Here is a 16818-nt window from a genome sequence, read left to right on the forward strand (position 1 = left end):
GGAGGGGAGGGGACCAATCTCCCCATACTCATCCCCGATGTTTTGTATATGTCCCCGTCCCCTCCCCGTCCCCGTCAAAATTGCTTGAGAGAATCCTCATCCCCTCCCCGAATAATAACAGGGGATCCCCGAGGGTCCCCGGTCCTCGAATAATTAATAGTCTAATACATTTTTTATTTTCGATTTTAAATTAATCATATTAAAATAAACTCATACCGCTATTGTAAGCTCGTAACCAACTTTGACAGCACATTAAGTCCTCCAATGTGCTTGGATGAAGTTTGTTATGGTATGAGCTCACAACTCTACCACTAGTGTTAAAAGCTGATTCAGAAGCAACTGTTGTAATTGGAATTGCCAAAATATCTCTAGCAATTCGAGCTAATGTAGGATACCTATTAGCATTTGTCTTCCACCAACTCAAAATATTAAAATCTTCCATCCGAGATATAACTTTCTCATCCAAATATGAATCTAATTCATCTGCAACAACTGCACAATCTCCATTGTTTACATAATCATTAAAACCTGTCATCCATTTGGTTGCTTTCTTATAAGAATCCCCTGTAGATCTAGTAGAAGAACTACTACCAGTATAATCAAAGCAATAAACAGTTGGTGAAAACTTCAATTAATACTCTTCAACTAATTCCCGGCAAAGGGTGACCACTTTCCCAACATACAACTATTTTAATATTTATTATTTTTAACAATATTTATAATTTTGTTATTTATTTATTAGTAATTTTAAAAATAAAAATAAAATTAAAAATTAAAATGGGGAAATGGGTAGGGGATGGGGATTCCACCTCATCCCCGTCCCCTCCCCGAATAAAAAGTTGGGTAAAAAATTTTCCCCGTCCCCTCCCCGAAAAAAAAATTGGGTATAAAATTATCCCCGTACCCTCCCCGAATGGGGAAAATCCCCGAGGGTACCCATCCCCGTGGGGATTTTTGCCATCCCTAACCCTCTGTTATTAATTCTAAAAAATTGAGTTTTATTTTATACAATTTTTAAAATTTCAAAAATATCCTTTGCTTTAATTTTATTTATTTAAAATACTAGTAAAACTATTCAACATACTAATTTTAAAATATTTAACATATACTTACAACAATGTAATTACATAAAGTTATAAAAAAGTTATTTGATATATTTTAGTTATTAATTATTTATTTATTTATATCAATATTGAATTTTACACCTAAAATAACTTGCAATAAGAACATAATAATAAAAAAAGGTTCTTTTTTATTATTTTTGTTTCATTTTATTTTCTTAATAATAAAAAGTATCACACATATTTTATAGTCAAAATTTTTCTCAAAATTGATTTTCCGATTATTCATCTAAATATTAATTAAAATGTTAGAGATAAAAGTTTAAGGGTTTAAGATATAAGAATTATAAATTGAACAATGAGTGTGCTATCTGAGTGTTCAAAGTCATTATATAATATTGATTTATAATATTTTTCGTTAATAATAATTCACAAGATAGATAGTTTTGTAATACATATTTTTATTAAAATTAGAGTATTTAGAGTAATTTTTAGAGTGCAAATAATTTTTTCTTTAATAATAATAATACAATACAAATGTAATAATAGACCGTTCCACCTATTTGTTATTTCTTTTTTCTCCTAAGGATTTTATGTCCATGTACTTTGTTAATGAAGATCGAAGCGAGGGTGTTGACTTGTAAAATGAATATTTTTTTAAAAATAATTTATGCATGATTAAAATATTTTTCACCTTTAAAATGACTTGTCAAGCAAGTTCCATTACTTATTTCTATTGTTTTTACTTCTTGCAAAACAAGTTTTTATTGTATGACTTGATTTCCAAGCTTTTTGTGGCAATGTGTAAGTTTCAAGTGTCGCATGTTCTAATAATTAATATTTTGTATAGTTGATTTCATTTAAAATTGCATATAAGGGACCATAATCTTACTATTTTTTGGTTCAATTAAGTTGAAATTTTTGTGTACTACCAAGCACTTGGTCTTTTATTATTATATTTTTTTATATTTCTAAGAAAAAATATTTATTTGAAGAAAAATATTTTCAATTAAAATAACACAAACTTGGAAACCAAGCCTATGATTGACACAAATTTAGGTTAGTGTCAACTCTAGCTAGTAAAATTTGTCAGGACATAATTATTTAACACGAACAACACGAATAAATAAGTATGAGTTGTCAAAATTTGACATAATTACTAAATGGACACTCTGAGTTGACACTTTTTTTTTTCCGTGGCGGGTTAAAATTAAAGTTCTTGACCTATTTACCTGACTAATGACACGATTATATTTTTTATTCTAAAATCAATTTGTATATTCATGTTATCAAAATTTAAATATTGAATATAATTCTCTTTGTTTTTTGGAAGATGAACATATACATGATATTTCATTTACAAAATTCTATATAAATTAGAACTTCAATAATGTAAATGTTTAAAATATTGATAGATATGTATATATGTGTGTGTGTGCGTATATGTACATGTAATGAAGTGAAAATATTTGATATAAATATTAAGCGAGTTATTAAATAATCTATTTATTTTTTCGATTAGGATATAAATATTTTAACACAATTATTAAATAGATTTGTGTTAGAATCGATTTAAATTTGATATGATATGAAACTGACATAATATATCACGAATTGACCTGCCGACTCATTTTGCCATGTGAATGTTTGTTAGGAGGTTTCTAAACTTAAAAGAGCAAAAGGAAGGCCCCCGCCCCCGCCAATCAAATTATGGCTTCAACTTCCTTGACGACATCGTTTTCAGTAGGGTTTCTGTCAAGTAACCTTCTTCTTTATGTCTATCTTTTTCTATTCATGCTTAACCTTAGTTGCAACATACAATTTGCATAATACACATTGTATTTTCATGTGAGAATTAGTGACAGTTGTGAAGTTATTTTCATTTAGACAATACATCAAACATGTTCAATTGATACGGTGCTGTTCAGGTTCAGCCATTACCCAGCTGTGACCAATCTCTTCAGATTTTGAATTAGAAGAATCTAGCTTGAATAGTAAGCAAATGGACTAAATTAATAGTGGGTCTTTGGAGTTGAATACACGTGAAGTTGTTGAAAGGCCTAATGGTCTTGGAAAAGAACCTAAAATTGCAATTTCATACTTTGAACAGTTAAAATTATTTGGATTCAGTTATAATGTTAATATGTTTGTGGCAATTGTGAGAATATAGTGTAGCGGTGGCTGGATTAAGAGGTTGGAATGTGTGTTATTAGAAATCATTAGAAAAGAGAATGATCGGAATTTTGAGGCTACTGATTTACTTGAAGCCCTCTGTGAAGAAGGGTTGTTAGTTTAAGTCTTTGATGAAATTATTAAGGCTTATGGTAGTGTGGGAATGTTTGATGAGGCTATTGATTTATTATTTTATACTAATCATCATGAATATGGTTGGTTTATATTATCATGTCACTTTTTCCTGAGCAAGTTAATAGAGTGTGAGAAAGTGGATTCTGCTTTAGCTCTTTACCAAAGAGGCTGGGGCTAAATTTGAATATATGCATATGTTATTATGATTAAGACCTTTTGTAAGAAGGGTAGTTTAGAAAAAGCAGTGGAGTTGTTCACATATATGAAGAAACGAAGGGTAACACAAATGCTTTTACTTACTCGACTTGTATTGAAAGGCTTTCTTTGAATGTAACGTTAGATGCGGGCTATGAAGTGCTCTTGAAATGCGAAGGAGAAAACATTCCTTTGAGTGCCTTTGCTTACACAGTTATGATACATGGGTTTTTTTTTTAACTTTAGATAAGAATAAACTTGCAGAAGCTGAAAGTGTGTAGCATCACTTGGAAAGACAAGGGGTTGTTTCTGATGCATATATACACAATGCTTTGATTTCTAGGTATAGCAAATTGGGGAACATAAATAAAGCTTTGGCTTTTCACAATGAAATGATATTAAAGGGAATTAAAATAAATTTTTTGATTGTTAATGTGATTTTAAAATGTTTCTATCATGTGGGCTTGGCTTCTAAAACTATATTAATATTTCAAGAGTTCAAACTTATAGGGGTTTTCCTTAGCAAGTTTTGTTACAATGTACCATTGGATGCTTTATGCAAACTTAAACAAGTAGAAGACACCAATGAACTGTTCAATAAATTATGATTTGTGGTTGTTGTCTTCAAGGCAAACCTGATGACTTTGTGAATATATATTTAAAGAAATGAAGGAGATAAGATATGAACCTGATGTTGATACACACAACATGATTATTGAAGGCTTGTGTATGGAAGGCACGATGAAGAAAGCTGAAGCATTTTCAGTTAGTATGAAGAGAAGTGTTTAGAAGATTATAGTGCCATGGTTAATGGTTACCGGGAAGCAAATTTTACAGAAAATCCCTTTTATGTCGGGCAAAGGGTCTTGCCATAAAAATGCTCACCAATCTTTTTATCAAGGTGATAACACAAAAGCTCTCTTGTAGTTTAAGACAATATTAGCACTGGTTACCAAACTCAGCAAAAGTATGTACCATAAGCTCATAGATCCATTATGTCGGGCAGGACAAATCAAACTAGCAAGATGGGTGTTTGATGACTAAGGTTGAACTCATGATCTTGTTACTTATACAAGGTTGATACGTGGTTATTGCAAAGAAAATTGTTTGCGGGAAGCTTGTGATATTTTTAATGATATGAAGCTGGAAGGTATCAAACTTGATGTTCTTCTTCGTACCTTTTTCAATGCTCATTTAAAAAAGATAAAAAAAAAATTCTTCTATATATACTTCAGTCTTTTAGAAGGGGGTGATGGAAATGGACATAAAACCCAGCATTGTACTTTTTATTGTTATGATTTCAAGGCTTTGCAAGGCAAACGACCTTCAAGTTGCTTTTATGAAATGACTGATAAAGATCTGGAACCTAATACCATCACATACACAACTCTTTTATATAGCTACCTGGGAAAGGGAGATGTGCATCTTTAGCCCTTGATAAAATGTCAATCAAGGGGTACAGACCAATAATTATACCATTTCATTGTTGGAACGTGGCACTGAGAAAACCAGGAGATTGCAACATTAAAATTAAGTTGTATGTTAATTGGTTAAATGGACCAAAGATCTGTGCTGAATCAGTTGCTTTAAGGTATAGCATAATTTATCATGCCACTCGGTGATGTACTTACACTGTGGTACTGCTTAGACAACAATATTAGTTGTAATAAGACACTATAGGTTTAAACTAGGGGTGGGCGTTCGGTTCGGTTTGGATTAACCGGTGAAACTCGAACGGATTCAAAGCTTCAACCCGTTCGGGTTAAATTTCGGTTCGGGTTGAATCCGAACCGAATTTTCAACCCGTTCGGGTTGAAGCTTTTTTTTTAAGATTTAACTTTTAAATTAAAAATATATGTACATTAATTAAACAAAAAAATCCCTAAAAATCCCTAAACAAAAATCTCACTTCATCTCCCTCCCGGCCCCGGCCTCCCCCTCCTTGCTCCCTCTTCTCAGTTCTCACTTTCTGAGAACTGTGGCCGACGACATCAGCACTTCAGCAGCAGCCACAGCAGCCCCGTTCAGCACTTCAGCTCCACCAGACAACAGCCACAGCAGCCCACGACGACAGCACTCACAGCAGCAGCCAGCAGCCCCGTCCAGCTCCAATAGACACCAGCCGTTCATCGCAGCCCACTCGCCGTCAGCCAGCACGCCTCGCCGCAACTGCGCTGTGCGTTCACCTCGCGTCCCACTCAGCCCAGCATAGTCTCGATCTGCCGACGCTGTAGCTGCTCCGACCTCCGAGATCAAGGTTTGTCTTGCCTTGCCGACGGCGACGCTGTAACTTGCTGAAGCTTTTTTTCATTCTCACCACATCTTCACATAAACATAAACAGAAACCCCAAACTCACTCCAAAATGAAGAGCTAAACCCAACAAGATTGTTGCTATTAATTAAATTGTAAATTTTTAATTAATTGATTGACAATTATTCAATTATTTGAAGTGGGATTGTTGTTGTTGATTGATAATTGAACAAATGGAGATTGCTATTAGTTAAATTGGAGTGGGTTTATTGATAATTGAACAATTGGAGAGTGGAGACGGTTATTGATTAAATTGGAGCGGGTTTGCTGCTGCTGTTATTATTAATTAAATTGGAGATTGTTAATTAATTGATTGATTAATTGATTAATTTTTGCTGTTTTTTAGATTAAATTATTTCAATCTATTCTAACCCGAACTAACCCGAATTATTCTAACCCGAACTAACCCGAATTAATCCGAACCGAAATTGTAACCCGAATTATCAACCCAATCCGATCCGAATTGTCAACCCAAACCGAACCGAACCGAATTAAATTCGGTTTGGTTTGGTTCGGGTTGGCGTTTTCAACCCGATTGGGTTCAATTCTCCAACCCGAACGGGTTGAAACCCAAACCGAAACCCGAACAACCCGAACCGAAACCCGATTTGCCCACCCCTAGTTTAAACCTTAAATGTTTTTTCGGCCTCATTTTCACACTTTCATATTTATCATTATATTCTGATTTCAATTCAAATGAATAAAATTTTAGTTTCTTAAAAAATCACGATTACTTTCTTAAAAGGTTTGGCATTAAAGAAAAATTGTATAATTGTTGTTTAGTTATTTGGCTACAAAGATTATAGTGCCTTCCTTCTACATGGTAAACAAGCTGTTAATGTCCTACTCATAGTGAACATAAAAAATACTTTACTATACAATTATGATTTAAATATTTCTTTATGATTTTCTATTTACTGATTTACGCTGATAGTAATTGCAAATTTTTTAAAGTGCAGACTTGAGATAAAGTTTGCTACAGAAATAATACTTTTGTCAAAGATTGTTATTTCTGCAATTGCAATATTCCAAGATTGTTATTTCTGCAATTGCAATATTCCATGCAAAGATTTATAGGTGGCTAAGCTGTTTTCTTGAGCTAAACTTCAAATTTCTTACTATTTTGCTTGGCAAACATATCTAAACATTGTTCTCGTAAAGGTTTAGCTAGTATTATATGGGACCTAAGATAGTATTTTACTGGCTAAAGTAATGTAATACAAGTTCTTGATATGATAGGAAACAAAGAACGCTTCAAACATCAAAAACTGCTCTGCCCATGTTTTTTGGGTGCCCTTATAATAAGTAATTGCTCTGAAATTTCTGTTTTGCTTTATTTGCTGACTTTTTATACTTGTTTCATCATGTAGATGGAGTATGGAAACTGGCACAATATTAACAGCGACTCAGCATCTGTGGCTCTATCTGTTTGAGTGGTTTAGATTGGTGATTTGTTTCATCATGATACATAAACTTCATGAATCATGGGTGGGCCATTCATTAATGTTCTTTTTTTCTTTTTTGTCTTTTTTCTAAAAAGAAAAAGGATTATCTAAAAAAAAAGTTTTTCTTCACAAATAGCCTTTTCTCTGGAAAGAGCTCTTGGAATAAAAGTTGAAAAAAAATTATCATAACTCTAGTCTTTGCTCCCTTGTGGAGTGAGAGGTGAAATCGAGTGATTAGGTTGGTGAGTTTTAAATATGAAGAGTTATGAGTGGAGTGTTTAATAGTCGTTAGTAGGTACAACTCATTAAAAGTTAAATGGAAATAAAGGAGTTTATTAAGAAATGTCGAACTATTACTCTAGAGGAGAAATGAGAGGACAAGGTCTTTTTTGCGGGCAAAATGAAAGCAATGAGAGCTATATTTGCAGGAGAATGTTTGTTGGGAAAAATTCTAATTACGAAGGGGGTAAACAAGGAGGGCTTGCATATGGCTATACAGCAAGTATGGTGGACAGTGTGAGAGGTAAAAATTGAGAATATGAGAGATAACATTTTCATGTTCAAACTCGCCCTTGAAGCAGACAAAAAAAGGGTTCTAGCTGAGGGTCATTGCCACCTTGATAGGGCGTTGATAGTCCTTATAAAGCCAAAGGGTATCAGAAGTATTACAACACAAACATTCACTCATACATCATTTTGGGTTCATCTTTGCAACTTGCCTATAATGTGTATAAATGCAGATATTGTAGAGGTGCCTAGAGTTATTATTGGGAAAGTTGAAGAAGCGGAGGCAGATGAAAATGGTGAATGTATTAGGAAGTATGCGAGGGCCAGAATATTAGTTGATATAACTAAGCCACTGAAGAAGATTATCTTCTTGAAACAGGAGAAGGAAACTAAAATTCCAATACCTGTGTTATATGAAAGACTATCAGACTTCTGTTTCTGTTGTGGTAAGCTTGTACATTATATCGCTTAGGTACTGACTTGTGAAAAACTGAGAGCTACTAGTTTTCCATTTAGCCCGAAGATTGTAAATTCGGGGTATTGTGGGGTGATCCAAAAGAAAAACAAAGCAAAACAAAGAATTTAAAGATGATTTACACTCTGAACCAGAGAGAGTTTCTTTTTAGATCTCTGACTCAGTTTTGAATTACTGTACATGCATCTATGACGTAAATTGTACGTAATGACCTTTTGCTAAAAATGCATATGCATGAAATGATTGAGCCAGCTGTAAGTGGAAAGGTAACATATGGGCTAGTTTGTAACTATGGCACTTTTTTTCCTTCTTTATTATTATTATTATTATTATTATTATTATTATTATTATTATTATTATTATTATTATTATTATTATTATTATTATTATTTTGGTGGAGGGGAACTTCCCATATCGGGCCTTATTTTCTTTAGTTTCATAGGTATATATTGACTGAACAATAACATTTGAACCATTCAAATAATTCATATTCATTGCTACTTTTTCCTACGATGAACATATGATGAAAAGAGAAAGTAGGTAGTAGTTGAACTTTAGTTTCCCCCCCAAAAAAATTCATTTGTTGTGATGTTATTTTAATACGTTCTAACAACATAGAATGCTGTAAATGTAGGGCATAAGAAGCATCTAGCTCAACCACCCAAAAGTTTAGATATTAAGTCAAATTCTCAATTGGTTCCCATTAATTAGATGTGCTAAATGCAAATTCTCTTGAACTAAATACATATGATAACTCATTATAATTGATATTTAAATCAATTATATTATTTCTGATGTGGTGAATGATCATCATCATCTAGGGCGGTTGAGGTTAGTTTCGAGCACAGACATCAAAGCTACATAGCTAATGAAACCCAAAAAATCTAAAGTGTCTGAGCAGTTACAATTTAAAATATACCACTCGTAAAGTGTCTGTTGAATTAGTTTTTCACGAAGCCTCAATAACAAACAAATCCAAGGTCCTGTAGTTGTTTTTATGTAAATTAATCTCAATAGATTGTAATTTAACATTAAATAGGAAAAACAGATGATATTATATATATAGGTATATTATTTACAATATGGTTAACGATCATCATCATCATCTTCAGGTCAAGTTCACAGATGACATATGATAACTGATAAGGCTATACTTGTAAATAAAGATGTAAAGATAAAAGAAAAATGAAGCGTGTAGCAGAAAATAAAGCAAGCTCATTACAGTTAATTATAAATAATAATAAAAAAGAAAAAAAAGTGATGGCGATTTGGCAACATAGGTTAACTAGTTTAGCTTAGCAAGACCACAGAAAGCCTCCTTTATTGGCTTGATGATGATGATCAACCATATGGTCCATTGAATTTGCTGGCTAGTTATGGGATGATGATGATGAAGGTGAGATTAGGCGCATTCTCATTTGCTCCACTTCGGCTTGTGCTAAAGCCAACTGGGCTTGCAGTGACTCTACTTGTTGCTGCAAAGATGATATGGCGCCAACACAACCGCGAACCGGGTCATGAAACCTAGCATTGGCTTCATATACCATTGAACTCACTGCTTCACTGCGTTGGTGCTCCTGCAGTTCCTGCATGTTTTTACATGCAAACGATTAGAGAGGTTACTTCTTTGCTAGGAGAGTACAAGGGCTCATTAGGTCTTAAAAAATTCATTAACACAAATGAGGTAATTCAAAAAAAAAAAATACAAGTTCTAACATCTTTGTATATTCTACAATAATTAATATAATTTAAACTTAATTATTGTGAATTTCAATCTCCCTCTTAGAAGAACTTGAAAGTAATTAAAAATTAAGATTGTGTTTTATCAACGATTATGTTTCAGCTGAAGTTTGAAAATATGATAGCCAAGATCCAAGAACTTAGATTGACTAAGAAAAGTTCAAATTAAAAATATAAGTGAAACAGTGAGATTTCTAATGAGGCAATTCTAAAAATTAAAAAAATCAGCAATGCATTTTGAGATCGCAAGAGTTGTTGTGATACACAAAAAATTTTCAAATCTCAGTTGGAGTTGCTGTGATATTATACATAAAAAAATTTCAAACCCTAGTTGGAGTATCCACCTCATCTCACCATGGTTTTGTGGTTTTGTTAGTGACAACAGTTAAGTGTTGGGTAAACATCGCCTTTTACTTGATAACTAATGTTAAATTAAGTTGTCTACCATTTTTATATGATAACCTCAATCTCAAACATATTCTGATAATGAATTCAATAAATTATATATATTAGCTTAGTGTTTGAATACTTGTCATATCTCAAAGTTCTTTTTTTTTAGAAAAGCTATTATTAAGGTATTTTAGAACAAGCACTTTACTTAAGCATATAATTGGAAAAAAAAAGCTAATTAATAATCAATCAATCTTCATGACCCAGCTAAAAGAATTAATCGAACCTAGTTAATCAACAAACTAATGGTATAATTGCATAGGTCAAGGTGATGTCATGCTTAGGTAACTCTAATCGGTGTTTAGTGATAATTATATTTTAGCTTTATACTTTGTTAACATCAATCAATTCTCTTTTTGGTGAACAAAGTCACTATCAAAGTATCCTCTATGTTAGAGGTCAGGGGTTCAAGCCCAGCTCTCGTATGGAGTCACCACTTTGGCCAATACTTTACCCTTTACAGGTAGACTCGGTGCGAGTAGAGATTAGTCTGAGTTGTGGTACAGGTTTAAAAATACTTCCCACAATTAAGGCCCACTTAAGACCACCTTCAAACAAAAAAAAAAAAGTATTCTCTACGTTCATAAAGTAGAAAGCACAGATGATTCATCAGAGCATGCTTCAGGCTTTCTTTTCCCAAAATCACTTTGAATGAAGCATTTTTTGGACCAGTTTCGAAAAAGTGGTCAAAAAGAGCAGGCGGAAACCCCATATAAATTTTAATCCATTTTCCATGCTGAGGATATATTAAATTGTTGACAAGGTCTCAAGTGGTAACTAAAGTAGTTAATTTATCATCTTTAATTACTCTCTTTGCTTTCACTTACAATCAACTAAAAAGAAAGAAAAAAAATAAAAGAACTTAGTATAAGATTATTAACAGCCTGCTTTTGAAAAGAAGAACTAGAATCTTAGAGGTTGATTGTTAAATATCTGAAGTCTGAAATTTTATTGATTTCGGACATTTTCTAAAATATGCTTGTTTATTTTTTGGAACTTATGTATGATTTTCAGACATTTACATCTGAATAGAAAAAGTAAACTTTTGTGACTTTTATCTGAATGAAAAAAAGTTTGAATGACAAGTAAATATTGTATTCCAAAAATATCTCTGTAAAATAACTTATTTCATAAATTATAAAATCTAATCCTCTTTTTTTATTTTAATTTACAAGGACATAAATGTCAAATAACCAAGTTTAAGATGTTTTTTATTGTAAAAACAAACAAGATGCCACGTATATTTAGATATTTAAAATAAAAAAACAAACATGTCGTTTAGATTTTTGTATATATACCCATTCAAACTTTAGAAAAATTTAGACTCATTTAGATTTCAGACAAAAAAATAAACGCTACCTTAGTCAACTCAATATATTTATTTTTATAACCTATAACAGTAAAACAAATCACCGTAATAGTCATAACAGCTGAAAAAAAGAAATGAAAACGTCGCTTTTGATGAACACTAATTACATAAGTAATTAGTTTATAGAAATTCAATAACGCTAATATAAAAAAAAATACATATTGTAATATATAAAATATTTATTTTCCTAAAAATAATGCATATTCTGATAAATCGAAATGACTAAACGAGTGATATCAGCCTCTAAATAGAAAAATTTTCGTTTGATCAATACTTAAAATTTGAACCCTCTCTTATTTCAATTTCTCAAAACTATGCGTGACATATCTATATCATTTTTAAACACCATTATTTAAAGACAATTTTCCACTATAACTACTATTGCCCTATCTTCTTAAATTTCATCCCCTCCTTGGTAATCGGATTATTAATTTGCATTTCTACAATTTGAAGATCATGCTGAAAATAAATTTAATGTTTCTCAATGTGAGTTTAATTAAGTGAATTATATGTACATATCAAAACATTAAATTTGAACTATATGATCGTACATATACAATATTAATTATATTACACCTGCAGCACCATAAATGCAAGGGTAATTAAGTTCGTATTTGTTAAAATAGGAAGATACGAACTAAATAAAAGTTACTCAAATGTAGACCTAATTCCAATATGTGAAAAACAAAATATAAAAAATATAAAAGAACCAAAAAATGGATACATTCATTAGGTATCCAAAAACAGCTGTAGCCTATCTTTTCCATGAAAAAAGAATTAAGAGAGTATACTGTTAAAGAAACCCTAGGATCTGACAAAGAGAGAGCACGGAAATGGAACCTGTAACATCTTGTTAACATTGCTGGCACCGAAGACCTTATGTACACTGGCAAATTTCTGCGGCTCGTCAGCTGGAAAATATGGAGCAAAGACACAGTCTTGGGCGCATCTCCTTCTAATAAGCTTGCATGCTGCGCATGGTGACAATGCTCCTTGCCTCGTTCCACTCTCCATAATCAAAAAAATTCTAACAAATAAATATATACACAAATATTACTTTGGCTTATATTGAGCAATCGCAATAATAAAAAAAACAACAAGAAAGGAGATAACAAATGAACAAAATAGCTAGAAAGCTAGAAGAGAAGGGGGCTTGAAAAATTAGAGTGGTGGGTGTTATATAGAGTGGAAAAAATATATGATGCTAACAGAGAATCTTTAGAGGGTTCCACCAAAGAAGAGCCACTAGATTTTGCTGACAAAAACATCGTTGTTTTTGAGATCTTTTGGCCCACCTCAATTTGATATTTTTCCCCCCTTTTTTTCTCTTAACGTTTAATTAGAGAATTCTTAAGTAATCTTTAAATTAATTAGATTACTTTGAGGTTGGTACCAATCTAGTAGCTTCATTATGTTTCTAACTACATTTGTTATTGTATTGGATAGGGAATAAAAGAATATTGAATTGGGTTGCTTCTTTTAACCAACTTAAGTTTGAAATTTATAAATAATTCTCTTTCTTCTTTTTTGTTTTTGTTTTATTACATGAGACTATTTCTCAAACTACAACTCATATTATATGAGTCTATAACTGATATTTACAAATTAAACTATTACTGAGACCAACTTACATCAATACTTATGGAACTTTGTTCAGATTTTACTCTACTCACACTTGGGTAAGGGAGAAGACTACCTCTACTCAATTATACAATATAATTAAGAAAGAAAATATCCCCACATTTCGCGTGTGGAGATTTAAACTGCTGCCCTCCAAACTCAGCCAAAGACCGGCTCTTTCTTTTTTTAATTTCATTGTTTTTGACGTTTTTGTTTATTAGATTTGCAAGCTGTTATGATAATGATTCTACTTTGTAAAATTGTACCAAATAATTTTATGATAGTGATTCTTTGTAAAACAAAATAAGAATTTAATATGGATCTTGATCCTTTCAATTAAAATAAAATTGTTGGTACATAATTCTCCCCTGACATAAAAGTCATACGATGATATGAAGAATTGATTAAAAATACATAAAAAAAGAAAAATATCGATTTGACTTCTATGGTCAAGAATTGAGCATAAGGAGGCTTTATCACATTAGTGAAATCTTAATTAATACATCATGACTTGATTAGGATCAATACTGGTTAGTCTCCGTCCATTAAGGTCAAGTGGTTGATGGTAAACTTTTGTTTTCATATATATATATATATATAGAGTAATCCTATGTTAAATATTTTAAGATTACCTTAAACCTAGCGTTCTGTATTTCATTCAAAAATCACTTTAACGTCGTGTATTCATTGCGTGCTAGCCACAATTATAAAATAAAAAATTACGAAAATTGAGTGCTTTATTCTTTTAATTAATGTTATTTATATCCACGGTTAGATCTTGCCGATAACTTTACATGCAGGCGGAGTATGAGCAAAAAACAAAAACATAATAATAATAAATAAATAAACTAAAAGTATAAATTAAACCGTAATACTAATTAAATTTGTTCCAAGTGATAAGATACACATCCTGGTGAAAAGATATGAATCATATTTACAAAAGTAACACACGAACTAACGCTTTGATTGGAGAATTTATATCCTTTGATTTCGAAATGAGTCTTGAATTTTATTTGATTTTATTTTCATTTAATATAAATATTGAATGATCGATACTTCGGGGCAGGCAGGTAACATCAGCGAGAGCGAGTGCTTTGACATTGATAAATATTATTCATTAATTTAGCTCCACTGATTATAGTGCATGCACAATTCTAAATAAGTTGTTCAAGATTAATTTTGATTTATTTCGTTGTCAAAGAAGCATCATAACCAATCTAGTAATATATAAATGGATCAAGCTTTCATATAAAATATAGCAGAAAAAGTCAGAAAATGCTAAATCAGTGAGCCCACTCACGTTAAAGAAAAAGTCACAAAATGCTAAATCAGTGAGCCCACTCACGTTAACTTAGCTATTGTCTTCTTCGCATGAAGCTAAACAAGCAGTTCCCAAATTAATTATGTAATTAAGATCATCTTTTGCAACTTGCACGTGTAGGTGGTCATTTATAGATCGAGAGATCAAGAGATTCATCGACCATCCTATTTTCTTTTAGAAGAATTGAGATTTGGGTTATCATAAATAATTTGAGTATGAAATTTTCTCTGCTATATAAAAATGAAAGCCCTTATCTTGTAAAAAGCAAGCTTGAAATGGAACCATACCTAATTTATAATACTGGAGAATACAATATTGTAAATCTATGGTCTCAATTCGTGAAGTCTGTACTTTTCTCAATGTGGATGTGTCTACATGAATTTTATGGCTATTTAGATTGTACTGTTGTGGTTGAAATTAAGCTACAGTAAGTGCCCGAGTCTTCATGTAAAATTTGGAATAAAATGTCAATGTATAACTTACAGTTACTAGATTTGCGAACTCCATTAATTTCTTTTAACTTTTGTTGGATTTTTCGGGGCGTGGTTCTCTATACCCTTTGATTTGTAAGCTCTATTAATCTCTTTTAATTTTATTTTCATTGATTCAGCAAAGGTTACCGAAAGGTTGTGAAAGAAAAAAAAATTAAAAATCAATTTTGACGTGTTTAAGTTACAAATGTTACCTATATAAAATTTTATATTTTTTGAGTCTACAAATAAGTTACCTGAACCGTTAGTTCCACATTTGGACATGTTTTGTATTCTCTTGGATCGCGGAGACAGAGATATGGAGGATGGTTTTAATTAATTTGTATATGAATGAATTATGCAAAGAGCTCTAAGTACCAGAATTGGTAAGAGATTGAATTATGTTAAAGAGAAGAATGGTGAATATGATACGCTTTTACTAGGACGTAATGACATCAGTAGAGGTCAAGAAAATACATGGTATTTTGACACAGGTGCTAGCAATCATATAAACGGAAACAAAAGCATGTTCGTGGAACTAAATGAATCTGTAAATGACAATGTCGTTTTTAAAAGTGATTCAAAAGTACAAGTAAAGGGCAAAGGTAACATTCTTTTTCGTGCAAAAGATGATAGCTACAAAATAATTTCAAATGTTTATTATGTGGCCAATATAAAAAGTAACATTCTCGGTTTGGGTCAACTCTTAAAAAAAACTATGATATTTGATAAAAAGAGTTATCAAGCCACTTTTAAATTTAAATCAAGATTACTTAGACAGTAAATGATGTGTTTTGTTGCATTTAATAATAGTTTGCATCAACATCCATTTTAATTTAATTTTAATGAAGTTTGTTTGAATTTGAATAATTGTGTGCTTAAATCTTATGCATAATTGTAGGTAATTGGAAGCTCGAATTTCAATGAAAGATGTTGTTGTAATGGGCTTGCAAAAAGAACAAAAGAACATGACTGCAAAAGAATTAAAGTAAGTCTGGAACAGTGTAGATGTTGTAGCCATTGTTGTGGCAATCCTGGAGCATTGACAGAAAATATTTCACGTGAGACACTTAGCAGATTGTGATATGGAGTTTCCTAATTTTGAAGATGCGTACCCTAAACTTCAATTTACCATATTTTTAGGTATAAAAGAAGCACACAAGTAAAGGAGAAGAAAGGGGCCGTCAACCAAGAACAAAAACTGAAAGTAAACAAGGACAAAATAGATTTCAAAAGCAAGAATTAAAGTTGTATCAAATGAGAATTTACAGAAGTCAATTGGAATTCAGTCCTTCTTATTCTTCTCTTGTTGTCTTGTTTACTCTTTAATCACGGGGGTGTATTTGTAAAGAAATTGAAGCGTGAGAGAATTGGTTAACCTTTATTGAAACTGAAACCATAAATTTATACAAGACAGTACGTGAGATTAAAAGAGCAAGTGGCCTAAACTTAAGCTATTGCTGTCCTAACTAATGGCCAAATCACAGCCACTAATGCATGTCATTTATGTACAGCTAGCATAAAAGGAATATTTATAAAAGAATTAA

The 16818-nt window shown here is 31.8% G+C and overlaps 1 protein-coding gene across 1 annotated transcript; it reads right to left on the reverse strand.

Moving 5' to 3' along the window:
• Positions 1-9476: 9476 nt before the first annotated feature.
• On the reverse strand, positions 9477-13007 carry LOC102619496 (LOB domain-containing protein 4). Its single transcript, XM_006475258.4, has 2 exons — positions 12701-13007; positions 9477-9887 (listed from the first exon to the last, which is right to left on the reverse strand). Exons 1-2 carry the CDS (start codon positions 12872-12874, stop codon positions 9672-9674), a joined length of 390 nt encoding a protein of 129 aa, XP_006475321.1. The 5' UTR covers positions 12875-13007; the 3' UTR covers positions 9477-9671.
• Between the last annotated feature and the right edge of the window lie 3811 nt (positions 13008-16818).

This window comes from Citrus sinensis, chromosome 9, assembly GCF_022201045.2.
Source record: "Citrus sinensis cultivar Valencia sweet orange chromosome 9, DVS_A1.0, whole genome shotgun sequence".
Classification (NCBI taxonomy): Eukaryota; Viridiplantae; Streptophyta; class Magnoliopsida; order Sapindales; family Rutaceae; genus Citrus; species Citrus sinensis.